This window comes from Oryctolagus cuniculus, chromosome 10, assembly GCF_051225735.1.
Source record: "Oryctolagus cuniculus isolate XC-2025 breed Fujian yellow rabbit chromosome 10, ASM5122573v1, whole genome shotgun sequence".
Taxonomy (NCBI): Eukaryota; Metazoa; Chordata; class Mammalia; order Lagomorpha; family Leporidae; genus Oryctolagus; species Oryctolagus cuniculus.
Genome location: NC_142876.1, coordinates 12,285,230 through 12,300,107, shown reverse-complemented (window position 1 = coordinate 12,300,107; position 14,878 = coordinate 12,285,230). Strand labels below are relative to the sequence as shown.

The window sequence follows — 14,878 nt, the reverse complement described above, 5'->3', positions numbered from 1 at the left end:
ATGGTATGAAAATCATTAAAAATAATGTTTTACCTGATAGTATGACTCTGATTAGGATGCCAAATTAAAAGAATACATATGAAAGAGATGTTTTTGATCAAACAATTGTTTCTACCCTTATTAAAATGGCTTATTTTACCCATATTAAGGGTTTGAATTTCTAGGTAGTAAAGGATTATGACAGAGAATCACAGAAACAAAATATTCCTTGATTTCCGACAGCACATCATAGTCATTTATTCAATTAAATATTATTGAGAACTTCCCTGTATAGTATCAAAATATGAAAACAAAATCTTACAATCCAGAAAGTATGCAAAATAAGACACAGACACTGTAAAATGATAATATATAGTCAATATAAGATGAAAGAGAGAGAGAGAGAGAGAGAGAGAGAATGGAGAGTAATGGTTATGTGCCTGAATGCTGATATCAGCTCCTGGGTTAAAACAATTATATAGACTCGAGTTTCTTCTATTAACTTGAGACTTGTAATGCACAATCAAATGGGTTAATGCTTGAACAATGTTTGGGGTATTTCAAGTAATATATTTGCTTTAAGCAATAATGATTTGTTATCCAATTCAAACCCCAAACTCCCTACAACTGTTCTACCCACTGAAACCTCTAGTAATTAATATTCTATGTTCAATTTGTTTTTTTTTTCTAAATTTCCAAATATGTGGAAGAAAACACAGTCTTTGTCTCTCTGTATCTAGCTTATTTTACCTAATAGGATGCCTTCCATTCCGTTAAATTTGCTGTAAATACAGGATTTCATTATTTCTTATAGCTGAATAACATTGTTATAGTGTGTGTGTGTGTGTGTGTGTGTACAAGTGGGACACACTCAACGTGGTTGAGTCCTATATAGGCTATTGTAGATACTGTTGTCAGTGAATATAGTGGAGTAAGCATTCATTGATATACTTTATGTAATGTTTAATTCACTTTTGCAACATAATAAAATTTTCAATAGGTATTTCAGAAATAAAGGTTAATCTGAAGAAAACTGTACGTTAGAAAGCACAAGTAATGTTTTTAAATGAAAGCAATTCAGAATGTTAACAAGAAGAGAATTTTAAAAAAAGATAAAATTGTGAACTTATGACCAGATCAATAAAAATGTTAAATAACATATTACTGAGTTTTCCACTAATACTTGCTGATATTAGGAAAATGGCAAAGTCTCTGAGAACGTATGTCAGAGAACTGTACACTAAGAAATTTTGTCTACTCTTCCTCTACTAATTAATTCACCTATGCTTTGTACTCAAAGCTTCCTATGAGAATGATGTCACTGGAAGTCAGCAATGAGTAGAACACATTCATTCTCAAAATAGGCTATTATCCCTCGATGCTACAAATATACCAATATTTGAGTTTTAATTTATCATCCAGGATCTATGAAAAGAATGAACATTCCACTCAGGCACTCAAGATATGAAATACACTCTGAAATGACCCCAAAAGAAGCCAGTTCTTCTAGCAATGCATGTGTCTGTCTTTTCAGTAGAATAGTTATTATGAACGTTTTATCCATAATCATTATTAAAAAACATTATGGAGTTAGGATAGAAAGTCCATTATAGTTAATAGAGACAAGTAGCTTACTCTTGGAAATACTTATCACACACATCTAGTACTATGTCCAGACCTCAATTCCCTCATTTTATAAAATTTTGCTCTTTTCCCAAATCTTCTGTCCAGTAACTTAAGCCCAACTGAGAACACTGAATATATAATTTTGTTCAGTAAGTATATTTACTACCTGGAGCATTTATAGAACTCTATGTAGAAGATGAAATAAACTAATTTTTTTATTTTTTTTATTTATTTGACAGAGTTAGACAGTGAGAGAGAGAGACAGAGAGAAATAGAAAACTTGAAGTTTGCATGTTACTAAATAAAAAAGAAATTTATATTATTATACTCAATTCACAGCTTAAAAGTATTTTATGTATATTTAGAATAATGCATATTTCCAATATTTCAAAATACAATGAATAAGTACAAAATATTATATGTAATGCATTATATAGTACTCATACATAATATGTGAAGTATGTTATATAGAATAATTATTATTGTATAATAGAATACATTGACTATTTTATTGAATGACTTACATAAATTACACAATACACAAATATTATATTATATGATATCTGTGAATGCATATGACATATATTCATAATAATACATGGAAATATGATGCAATGTTTCAATTTCAGTAATTATTATAGATTCTTACCTGACCAGGGTCTGCATTTTCACAAACGTAAGTCTCATAGTATTGAGACAACTCAGGAGCATGATCATTGATATTAAGAATTTGCACATATACGGGGACTGACGAGATCTGCTGTACATTGTCTGCAAATTAAAGATAGAAACAGAAATAAAAGACTGTGATGCTGCCTGTAGAAAAGTGTCATGAAAATATATGAAAAGCTATGCCATTTATTTGAACGTTGCTCTAAAAAAGCCAAGGACAGGATTGCAATATGATTCACATATTTTTACTAAAAAAAGTTGTTTATTTTAAAGGCAGAGTGATAAAGAGGGAGAGATAGAAGGACAGAGAGACAGAGGAAGAGAAAGAGAGAAATAGACAAAGAGAATCATATATTCTCACTATTGGTTCACTCCCTAAATGATTGAAATGCCTAGGGCTGGTCCAGTTTTGAAAACAGGAGCCAAGAACTCCATCCTGGTCTCTAAGATGGGTGGCAGGGACACAACTATTTTGGCCATCATCTAATGCTTTCCCAATTTCATTAGTAGGGAGCTGAATCTGAAGCAGAATGGCTGGGACTCAAACTAGTGCTCAAATATGGATGCCAGCATTGCAAGTGGCTGCAGCACTCCACCAACCTCATGATTTACATATTTATCCATGATATATCTTATAAAAATTCTGTATGCAACATACTCATCTCAAATAAATATTTACTGATGGGGCTGGCGCTTTGGCGCAGCAGGTTAAAGCCCTGGCCTGAAGCACCAGCATCACATAGTCTCAGCTGCTCCTCTCCCGATCCAGCTCTCTGCTATGGCCTGGGAAAGCAGTAGAAGATGGCCCAAGTGCTTGGGCCCCTGCACTGGAGCCCTGGAAGGAGCTCCTGGCTCCTGGCTTTGGATCGGCGCGGCTCTGGCCGTTGTGATCATCTTGGGAGTGGACCAGTGGATGGAAGACCTCTCTCTGTCTCTACCTCTCTCTGTAGTTCTTTCAAAAAAAAAAATAAAATAAATCTTTAAAAACATATTTATTGAGTAACTCTGCCATGCACTCTAGGTAGGAATGAAAATAAAAAGATAATCTGTTATACAGAGATCTTGCTAAAGTATGCAATTATTTGCATTAACTCGCTTAATATTTAATATATGCATTATTAATCATCAAATTTACTTGAAAAAAATTGAGAAATTATTTTTTCAACTCAAAGTGGAAATGACAGGTTATAATGATTACTATTGGTACTCTGAGCCAATGATGTTTAGAGATTGTAGCTTTTACAAAGAAAAATGAGTATATACTAATGATATAAGCAAATTCAAAATAAAGTACTTCAATAAAGCCTAGGTGAAATGATCTGAATGGTCACAAAATCCAGAAACTGTGGAGGCAGAAAATTATGCTTAAATACATTTTTAAAGGCAAGAATAACACAAAACAATCATCAGACAAAACACTCATCACAAAGCAACAATCTGTGAAAATGTTTGCCATCACATCATGAAACATTAGTTTTTCTTATTTTAAAATCTCTACAATTGATACGGAAAAGACATTTCAGGAAGAAAATTGCAAAGTAGAAAGTCACAGAGGAGAAAATCAAAAAGACCTGTAATACAGTGGTTCAGCCTTTTCTCTGCTGATGTTACAGTTTGCATGATTCTTTGTTGAGGGGGTGGGGTTGTCCTGTGCCTGGCTTGAGGCCAAGTTCAGCCCCTGGGCTCAGCTGACTGCATGCTGGTGGACTCTGCACCCCAGTGTAAGGACCAGAGCGGTCTTCAGACATTGTCAGATGGAAGCCCATGTTTCTTTTGATTACTATGTTGTTAATGGGAAAGTATTATTTTTCTAATTGCAGTTTTTAAGGGCAAATGCACATTAAAATTAGGATGCTTAATTCTGTCTCTTCAAGATAAAGGAACATACTTTCCCTCCTTTTTCTTTAAGCATTTATGTTAGAAAATTTGTAATTATAAGAGCTATGTCCTTTTAGAGTGGAGATAAATTCTTAAAGAACCCAATGAGCTTCTTGACCACTCTACAGCCTGTGTTTGTCTTTCTGCCTATTGGGGACCCTCCCTGGGACAGGTGATCATCAGCAAATGGAGCTCCTTTGAAACCCAGCTTCTCTGCAGGTGAAGAGAATAATTTCAGCAAAGTCCTTGTGCCAACTATAAAGGTGTATGTGGTCAAAGTGATATGAAATGTTCAGTTTTCCATTAGATAAAGTTGATTGGCAAATTCAGGTGGTCATTCTAATTATCCAATGAATTCTGGATGAATTATTTGTAACAAGTTATGCTAAATCCTGTTCTGTGAATTCTATATGTTTATCCTGAGAACATGAAGATAATGGGATGTATCTCTTAGTTTTTTCTTGCTTTGGCTTTCTCTTAGGAAATCCCCTGTGTATAACATCTTGATTTAATGAAACAATTTCTTGGTCTGGTGGCGTGGCTCACGTGATTAATCCTCCGCCTGCAGCACTGGCATCCCATATGGGCACCGAGTTCTAGTCTCTGTTGCTCCTCTTCCAGTCCAGCTCTCTGCTGTGGCCTGGGAGGGCAGTAGAGGATGGCCCAAGTGCTTGGGTGTCTGCACCCGCATGTGAGCCCAGGAGTAGGCACCTGGATCCTGGCTTTGGATCAGTGCAGCATCGGCCGTAGCGGCCATTTAGGGGAGTGAACCAACGGAAGGAAGACCTTTCTCTCTGTCTCTCTCTCTCACTGTCTATAATTCTACCTGTCAAATAAATAAAAAAAAAAGAAAAAAAAAAGAAACTATTTCCTTACATTACACGCAGTGACATTATCTGGGTAGGCATGAGATTTTCTAGTTATTTTCCCCCAACAATTGACTGTTGAAATTAATGGAAATTGCAATATCCAATTAATGAAAAATGAAACTTAAGTTTATTACACACACAAAACCCAATCAATGGCCTTTAGGAAATAACGGAACTTAGGAATTTTCATTTTGAGAAGATCCTTGTTGTATTACATTTAAGATTAAAATATATAAATAAATGAGTAAAAATTAAAAGATATTTCTATAGGCAAACATTTGGTGCATTTAAGATTCTGCATAGGATGCCCATAGTCCATCTTGGAATACATGAGATGCCAATGAATATAGCAGCTTCCTGCGCATGTGCACTCTGGAGGTAGCAGGTGATGGCTCAAGAACTTGGGTCCCTGCCCCACATGGGAAACTCAGCTTGGTTTTTGGTTTCCTAGGTTCAGTGTTGTTTAGCTCTGGCTGCCACATGCATTTGGAAGAGTGTGCAAGCTGGCTGAAGGTCTGTGTCTCCTCTATATCTGCCTTTCAATTAAACGAAGATAATGTTTCAAAAAGAAAATGATATTTCTAAAAATTTCAAGGCTAGAATTATTCAGGAACTAACCCCCATTCACATTAGTTATGCTATAAACACATGATCTATAATCACAGAACATCTTTTTTTCATAAATAAGTTCATTATAAAACTTATATTCAGATGTGAATACACCGAAGGAAAATAAATATGACATTCATCTAAACTGTTATCATTTATCTTAAAAATGTTTAAAGTTGAGTTCAACCTGTGCTTTTAGTATGGCTGTGTAAAACATGCATAGATCTTCACAGCTTCAATTTAATTAGTGGTTTTGTTCATTTCGCTGGCAAACTGATAAATAGCTTGGCTCTTAGCTTGGGAAGCTTTCCAGGAAAGACACTACTAAGCACAATGAACTTCATTTGCTGGAAAAACAAATGTTAAAAAGGAATATCTCTTTCCTGTAATCAGCTTACTTGTGTTGCAAACTTTTCACAATGCTTAAAAAATGCAGCTAGAGTTTTTATAAATTTTATATGATACTCTGTTTCCCCCTGGTGAAGAGATTTATTTATATTAACTATTTGCATATATTATTGAAGATCAAATGGTCAAACTTAATCTTTCTTGCATTCATATCATAGGATTAATAAAGTGGTACACGTATTTCTCCCCAAATAGTTCAAAAATGGGCTTAATCATCTAGCTATTATTTAAATTTTGAGAAAAGTAAATGAAAATGTGTTACCCAATGCAACAAAAGTATTTTCAGACAAGTTTTCCCTTAAAAGAAAGAAGAAAGAAAAATCCTAAATGTGTCATTGAAATCATGTTAAATCAGCATTATGTTTGTGGGTGTCTGAAAATATTTATCTTACTATATTTTGCCTGTAAACCTCATTTCCCATCTTCTAACTTCTCTGCCCTCCTATAAAATTATTATTGCAATATGAAATTTTTCACTACATAAAATGTGTTTTTTTTGTGTGTGGTTTCTTTCTAACAAAATTGATTATGTGAAAGTACTTCAAAAATTCATGGAAAAATTGGGGCCAGCACTGTGGCATTGAGGATTAACCTACCTTCTGCAGAGCCGGCATCCCATAAGGGTGCTGGTTCAAGACCCAGCTGCTCCACTTCCAATGCGGATCCCTGCTAATGCACTTGGGAAAGCAGCAGATGCTGAACTCAGGGCTTAAGCTCCTGGCTCCTGGCTTTAGAACAGCCCAGCTCCTGCTGTTGCAACCATTTGGGAATAAAACAGCAGATGGAAGATTTATGTTCTCTCTCTCTCTTGCTCGCTCTCTCTCTCTCCCTCTATCTCTTTTTCCTCCTATTCCTCCTTCTCTCCTTGTAAATATTTTTTAATTTATGGAAAATTAAATTAAAATATAAATTTATTTTGGTACAACTTTTTTAAAAGAATCCATTCATGGTTTTTACTTAAACATTTTCCATGAACTTTTTGAAGATCCCTAGTTAAACATTAGGAGCAGATCATCATGAATGTACGGTTCCTATACATTCCTTAATGCCTTAATCACTCCATTATTAAATAATGATAAGGTTCTAATGATAAAATTATATAGAATCTAAAAATACTCAGTCTGGGCCAGTGTTGTGGTACAGTAGATTAACTTTGGCAACCCCTACTGGAGCACAGTTGGAAGTATCAGCTGATGTGCTTCTGTTAATGTGTTAATATGTCTTCCTGTTAATTAACAGCTTCCTATTAGAGTGCCTAGGAAGGAAATAGAGGATGGCCAAGTACTCGGGACCCTGTCACCCATGTGGGAGAATGGAATGGAGTTCCTGACAATTGGCTTCAGCTTCAACCAGACCTAAATGTTTATGATGATTTGGGGAGTGAAGCAGGGGTTAGAGGATCTTTCACTCTGTCTCTCCCTCTCTCTCTGTCGCTCTGCCTGTCACATAAAGAAATCTTTCAAAAAATATTCAATGTATAGCCACTTTGACCCTCATTATCATTTAGAACATAAGGTTATATTATAGTGGATAAAACCAGTGCCTGTGACACTGGCATCTCATATGGGTCCCAGCTGCTCCACTGCCAATCCAGCTCCCTGTTAGTGGCCTGGGAAAAACAGTAGAGGACTGCCCAGGTAAGTGCTTGGCCCCTGCCAAACACATAGGAGACCCAGATGAAGCTCTTACTCCCGGCCTCAGCCTGGTCTAACCCCAGAAATCATGGGTATCTGGGGAGTGAATCAGCAGATGGAAGATCTCTCTGCCATCCAAATAAATAAATAAATCATTTTTATTTTTTGCATTTTTATCTTCTTTTATTTGAGTTATTTAATACAATGTTCTATAATGCACGAGTTTTACATTTAAAATTTTACTAAAAACTTTGAGACTTTTGCTCTAAAAGATCAATTCCAACTATGAAGTATAAAGCTGTGTGATATATGTGTTTCAAATGTTATATATGTATATAATATATATACTCTTATTAAATGTTATGCTTCCATTAAATTCACTTCAGTGCTCATTCACTCAACTTTTTTCAAGGGAGTTGAAATAATTTCAAATCACCTTCTTATTATTTTTCCTTTTTCCATTTTTTGTCCATTTTATTACAGAATATTTTGGAGTTGACAAAACAAAATATATGAAGTAGTAATACATAAAGTTCCCGTGTACCACTCGCCCCATTTCCTCTGCTAACATCTCATATGAGCATCTTGGTTATTATTTATAAACCACAACCACCTTCCCCTATATTTCTTATCCAGATTCTTTTCCTTCCTCCCATTCCTTTCAACTTCCAGGGATCAATATTCCATGTTCAGATGGTTTTTTGGTTGTTCTGTGTTTGTTGTTGTTTGTTTCATTTTGCTTTTAAGATTTTATTTATTTATTTGAGAAGTAGTTATAACACAGAAAGAGAGAAAGAGACAGAGAGAAACATCTTCCATCCACTAATTCACTCCCAAAATGGCTACAATGGTCAGAAGTGAGCCAATCTGAAGCTAAGAGCCAGGAGCTTCTTCCTCGTCTCCCACGTGGGTTCGAATGCCCAATGACTTGGGCCATCTTCTTTTCTAGGCCATAAGCAGAGTGCTGGATCATAAGAGGAGCAGCCAGGACATGAAACTGGTGCCCATATGGGATGCTGGCACCACAGGCAGAGGCTTAGCCCACTAAACCACAGTGCTGGCCCCAGTAGTTGTTGTTTTTATTAATTTTAACTTACACATGTGAGGGAGAATATGCTGAAATTGTCTGCATTGGCTTATTTTGCTCAACGTGACATCCTCCAGTTCCATAAATTTTGCTGCTCATGACAGGATTTCATTCTTTTTAATAGCTGAATAGTATTCCAGCATGAATTTGTAGTATATTACCCTTCATCTGATGATGGACACTAAGGTTGATTCCATAATTTGCTATTGTGAACAGTGCTGCAATAAATATGGAGAACCAGGCATCTCCTGGATAAAGTAAGTTCATGTCTTTTCAATATATACCCAATAGCAGGATTGATGGATCATATGACAGTTCCAGTTCCAGGATTTCAGGAAATCTCCATTACTGTTTTCCACAATGGCTGCACTAATTTATATTCCCACCAACAGCATATAGGAGTTCCTTTTTCTCCACATCATTAGCAGCATTTGTTCATCTTTGTCCTTTTTATAACATCAGATTTCTCATTGTAGTTTTGATCTGCAAAATCCCACCCCAGGCAATCAGGGAGCCCTGAGTGTGTGGAGCCACCCCCAGAGATTGCCCAGAGACCCAGCCACAGCCTGCAGCTTCCCATTTAGCCAGAGTGTTTCCACAGTGGCAGCACACAAGTTTCCCACAGTCCCGGGGTGCTAAGGATCCACTCTGCCCTGCCAATCTGTGCCATGCACAGAGAGGTGGAGACACTCACAGAGCCAGCTGCCTGTGGATGTCCTGCCTAGACAATTAAAGCCCCAGAGCCCATGATGTGTTGGGAGGCTGGGGGCATTTCACAGTCCAGCCTGGGTGCCAGTGCCCTGTCAATCCTCCCAGCCATACTTAGGCATCTCCTCTCTGCTGGTTGCTGGGCACACAGACACAAGCTAGCACAGCTGTTGCATATGTCCAAAATTGTGCCCAACCTCTCAACAGTTTGCAGGGCGCCATTGTCAGGGGGACAGCGAGAGAAACGTGCCCCTTTCTTGGTTCCAGGTTGGCAGGTACCCTGTCCTCCACATGGCTCCAGGCCAGATTCGTGCCAGGCTTTCCCCACAGCTTTATCGCCAACAGCTTGGGCTGCTGCAGTCCAGTCTCACCTCACTCTCCAAAGCTGGTGCTGAGGATCTCAGCTGCTGGGGTCCTGTGTTGTGTCCATGCTCAAGCTGTGTCCACACCCTCTACGTAGAGCCACACCATCTCTCTTCCTTCCGTGGAGCTTCTGCTGTTTTCTCCTTAACTCTTCCCTGAAATTTCACTCTCTCCACTTTTTTGTTGTTGTTGTTGTTGGAAACTATCTTACCCTAAACTAGAGCAGTAAGCTCCCTCCCGATTCTACCATCTTGGAACCTCTCCTCACAAAAGTTTTTGATTTTGTTTTAAATTTCTTCACTGATCCATTAGTCTTTCAGTGGCATGTTGTTTAATGTCCATTAATTTCTAAATTTCCTTTTGTTCTTCTTCTTGTTGATTTCTAGTGTTCCTTTGAGATTGAAAAGATATCATCTTTTTAAATCCACTAAGTCTTGATTTGCTGCCTAATACATGCATTACCCTAGAAAATGCTCCAAGTGCTAATGAGAACAATATGTATTCTACAACTCTTGGGTGAAATTTTCTGTACATGTATATAAAGGTCCATTTGCTCAACCATATGGTTCAACTTTGATGTATCTGCCGATTTACTGCTTGGAAAATGTGTCCATTGATGACAGTGGAGTATTAAAATCCACAACTGTGGCCAGCGCTGTGGCGCAGTGGGTTAACGCCCGGGTCCCGTATGGACACCGGTTCTAGTCCTGGCTGATCCACTTCCGATCTAGCTCTCTGCTGTGGCCTGGAATAGCAGTAGAAGATGGCCCAAGTCCTTGGACACCTGCACCTGTGTGGGAGACCTGGAAGAAGCTCCTGGCTCCTGGCATCAGATGAGTGCAGCTCTGGCCATCGTGGCCAATTGGGGAGTGAACCATCGGATGGAAGATCTCTCTTTCTCTTTATCTCTCTCTCTCTCTGCCTCTCCTTTCTCTGTGTAACTCTGACTTTCAAATAAATAAATCTTTAAAAAAAAAAAACAACTATTTTGTATTAGAGTCTTTCTTTCCCTCTAGGTCTAGTAAGAATTGCTATATTATCAGGATGGTCCTGTGTTAGGTGAATATATAATTAAGATTGTTGTATCTTCTCAGTGAATTGATAATTTTACCAATATTTAACAAATCTTTTGGTTTTGTTTACATTTTTTGATTTAATGTCTGCTTTATCTGACTATTGCTACTCCCACTCATTGTTTGGTTCCATTTCCATGCTATACATTTTACACAAAGGAGTTAAGGAGTTTCTTGTGGGCAGCATGTACCTGGGTCTTGGTTTTTTTTTTTTTTTTATCCATTCATATAACCCATCTCTTGATGGGGAGAATTGATCCATTTATCTTCAGCGTTAATATTGATAGATAAGAATCAACTCTTGTTCTTTTGTTGTTTGGTTATTGATTGTATCTGCACAACTGATGAGTTTGGTGTCTTTTCATGATGTTTACTTCTGTTCTAGTACAGAAGTACTAGATGAACTCTGTGTTTGTTTATCTGGGAAATAACTATTTGTCTTTCATTTCTAAAGGATGGATTCACTAGATATAATACTTTGCTTAAAGTTTTTAAGACTTTGAAAATGTGGCTTCAGTTGTTACATAGTGGACAAAGCTGTCACCTACAACACTGGAATCCATATGGGTGCTGGTTCAATTCCTGGATGCTCCACTTCCAATCCAAATCTCTGTTGATGTGCCTGGGGAGCAGTGGAAGATAAAGCTGCTGGCTCCTGGTTCCTGGCTTCTGTCTCACCCAGCCCTGGTTGTTGTGACCACTTGGAGAATGAATGAGCAGATACAAGTTCTCTCTCTCTCTCTCTCTCTCTCTCTCTCTCTTTCTCTGTAACCCCACCTATCAAGTAAATAAACATATTTTTTAAGTATCTGAAAATGTCATCCTCTTTTCGTCTGCCCTACAGGGTTTCTGCTGAGAAGTCACAATTAGACTAATTGGTTTTCCTTCCTATGCAATTTGATATTTTCTCTTACTGTCTTTCAGATTCTGTCTCTGTTCTTAATTTTTGACAACTTAACTACTATATGTCTTGCGGGGGGAGCTATTTTGATTGAGCCTGATTATGATCCTGAGATTATGGGGCCAGCACTGTGGTGCAGCAGGTTTTAACCCAGCCTGCAGCCCTGGAATCCCCTGTGGGTGCAGGCTCAAGTCTGGCTGCTTCACTTCCAATCCAGCTCCCTGCTAATGCACCTGGGGAGACAGCAGAGAATGGCCCAAGCCCTTAGGCCACAGCACCCACATGGGAGATCCGGAGGAAGCTCCTGACTGCTGGCTCTGGCCATCACGCCCATCTGGTGAGTGAACCAGCCGATAGAAGATGCCTTTCTCCATATGTCTCTACCTTCTCTGCAATTCCTTCAAATAAAAAAAAAAAAAAATTAAAAAAATATCCTGAGAGCTTCCTGTATCTGGATCCACAGGTCTTTGAAGACAGGGGGAGTTTTTAACTATTATTTCATTCAGTCGGCTTTCAGTACCTTTTTTCCTTCTCTGTTTCAAGTATTCCTACAATATAAATATTTGTTGTCTTAATGATATCCTATATGTCATGTAGATTTCTTCATTAATTTCAAAATATTTTCTCCTAATTTGTATTTGGGTTATTTCAAAGTCTTATCCTCCAGATCAAAAATTCTTCCCCTGTTCAGTCTTTTCTGCTCTTGAGGATCTCAATTGTATTTTTTTTTAATTTCATTGATTAAAAATTTTGCTTCAAAAACAAGCTCTTTTAAATGATTTCTATCTAGTTATTGAATTTTTCATTCACATCATCTACAGCTTTCGTTACTTCTTTAAATTGTCTATATCTATTCCCTTGTATATAATTGAGTTTCCTTAGCATCATTGTTGTGAATTCTTTTTCCAGGATTTCATAGATTGTTTCAAATGAAGTCCTAGTTTCTGAAAACTATTATGTATTTTTGGAGGTGCCACGCTTCCTTGCTTCTTCATCCACTTTATCCCTGTGTGGACATCTGCACACTGACTGTAATAGTCACTTTTTTTTTTTTTTTAATGAAGTAGGTTTTGTTTGAAAAAGATTTTTTTTTAAGCGGAATGTGGGTTGCCACTTGGGTTGTTGATTTGAACTTCTTTGTAGGGGATCCCGGAAATGTAATATCTTGAGTGTGTTCTTCAGTGGTAATCAGGGTTAGCACTGTCTGCAAAAGCCACAGTTCTCTAGTCTGCAGCAGTTTGTGGAGGAAGTAGTATGACTGAACTGAACATGAGCTTCCAAATGTGTGCATCCTTATTCTCTAAAGAGTTGGGGCTTTAATGGCTGTAGCCACTTGTCTGTTGCTATGGACACAGAGGATCCTGTCCCTTTGTGCTTCCAGGAAAGCCTGGAAATAATGACTTGCATTCCTCTTTTCCAGACATACTACCTGACAGTTTGAAATCCTCAGCAAAATCTGTATTCATCCTGTGGAACTGGAGGAGGTTCCCCTTAACATATCTAGTGCTGGGGCTTGGGATCTGGGTGCTACAAGCCCCAGCATTAATCCAAGTCAAAAATCAAGACCTGGCTAAGATCTTATACACAGCAATCCAACCAAGAGCCAGAGCTAATGGTTTCATAAGTCCCGGCAGCACTCAAGCTTTTGGGAAATGAACTAGTGGATGGGAGTATTTCCTCTCAGTTTCTACAGCTCACAAATAAATTCAAAAATCAATCGATAATATATTAAAATATTACTTCAAACACAGTCCTTCTTAGGTCTTCTCTAATAGCATGGCATCCTTCACATTGAAAAATTCATTAGTGAGATAGAGTATTATTAAAGTTTTTGGCAAATTTTTGATAACAATCATTCATATATTTCTTCTTTTTATTCATAAATTATACAACCTCTCATCTATAAATGCACATTATTAAGATACTACCTTCTATTAATTCATAATATATAGCATTTAATTAAAAGAAGATAAAAGATCTGCGTTACAACAAAAATTTTTCTTACCTATAAAATAAACTCTTGTGGATAATTATTTCTATAAGTTCAATAAATCAGGATCTTTTAGTAGTTGAGAGCTATTTTATAAACAAATATATTTTTCAAAGATTTCTAGTCTTTCCTTGAACTCATTTGAATTCCTTTTTCTCAAGAGCTTTGTAAAGAACGACTTTATAAATAGTTTGTTCCCAGAAATATTCAGTGAAGAGACTTGTTCTCTAAATAAACAACATTGTGTTCTATGACATGAAAAGCCTTGGCGTTTTTTCTGTGGCAGAAAACCTTTGTTCCTTTTAACTTTTGCTCCCCTTCCTTTATTGTTTAGTTAAACTAAAAATTCAAAATACAGACCCAAGTCCTCCTGCAGTGTTTCCATAGAGCTATTCAATGTATTGCAAAAAAAAAAAAAAAACATGCAACACATGCTTTCCAACCGACCAAATCACCTGCCAATTGTTCCGTAAGTGAGGAATAAGGTACATGCTTAACACTTATAAATAAGAGGCCAAGAAAGTAGACAAGGTTATTGAAATTCTGTGCCAATCAGTTATAAGAAAACTATATTCTAGACTATTTAAAATGCATAATTTTAATTCTATAGTGGAATTACTAATCCATTGAGTAATAATAGGGATGTTTTTTATAATATAGGTTGTAGTAGCTGTCCCTTTAACTTTTAATTAATATGAATAGTTGACTATCATTGGTTCATAAGTTTTCTTTTTTCAACTTTTATTTAATAAGTATAAATTTCCAAAGTACAACTTTTGAATTATAGCAGCTTTCCCCCATAACCTCCCTCCCACCTGCAACCATCCTATCTCCCACTCCCTCTCCCACCCCATTCTTCATCATGATTCATTTTCAATTATTTTTATATACAGAAGATCAACTTAGTATATACTAAGTAAAGATTTCAACAGACTGCACCCACACAGACACAAAGTATAGAGCACTGTTTGAGTAGTAGTTTCACCATTAATTCTCATAGTACAGCACACTAAGGGCAGAGGTCATAATTTTAAGGATTATATTCAGGTAGTGAATTATTATGATTTTATTTATATTTACA

At 36.9% G+C, this 14,878-nt stretch overlaps 1 protein-coding gene across 2 annotated transcripts in view; it reads right to left on the bottom strand.

Annotated features, from left to right (window-relative positions):
- CDH19 (cadherin 19) overlaps positions 1-14,878 on the bottom strand; it is an 86,663-nt gene that overhangs the window by 23,084 nt on the left and 48,701 nt on the right. For both annotated transcript variants that reach the window (XM_070049866.2, XM_070049868.2), the window contains one exon: positions 2,255-2,376. In XM_070049866.2, coding sequence (XP_069905967.2) covers positions 2,255-2,376 — 122 coding nt within the window. The remainder of the gene's footprint in view (positions 1-2,254; positions 2,377-14,878) is intronic.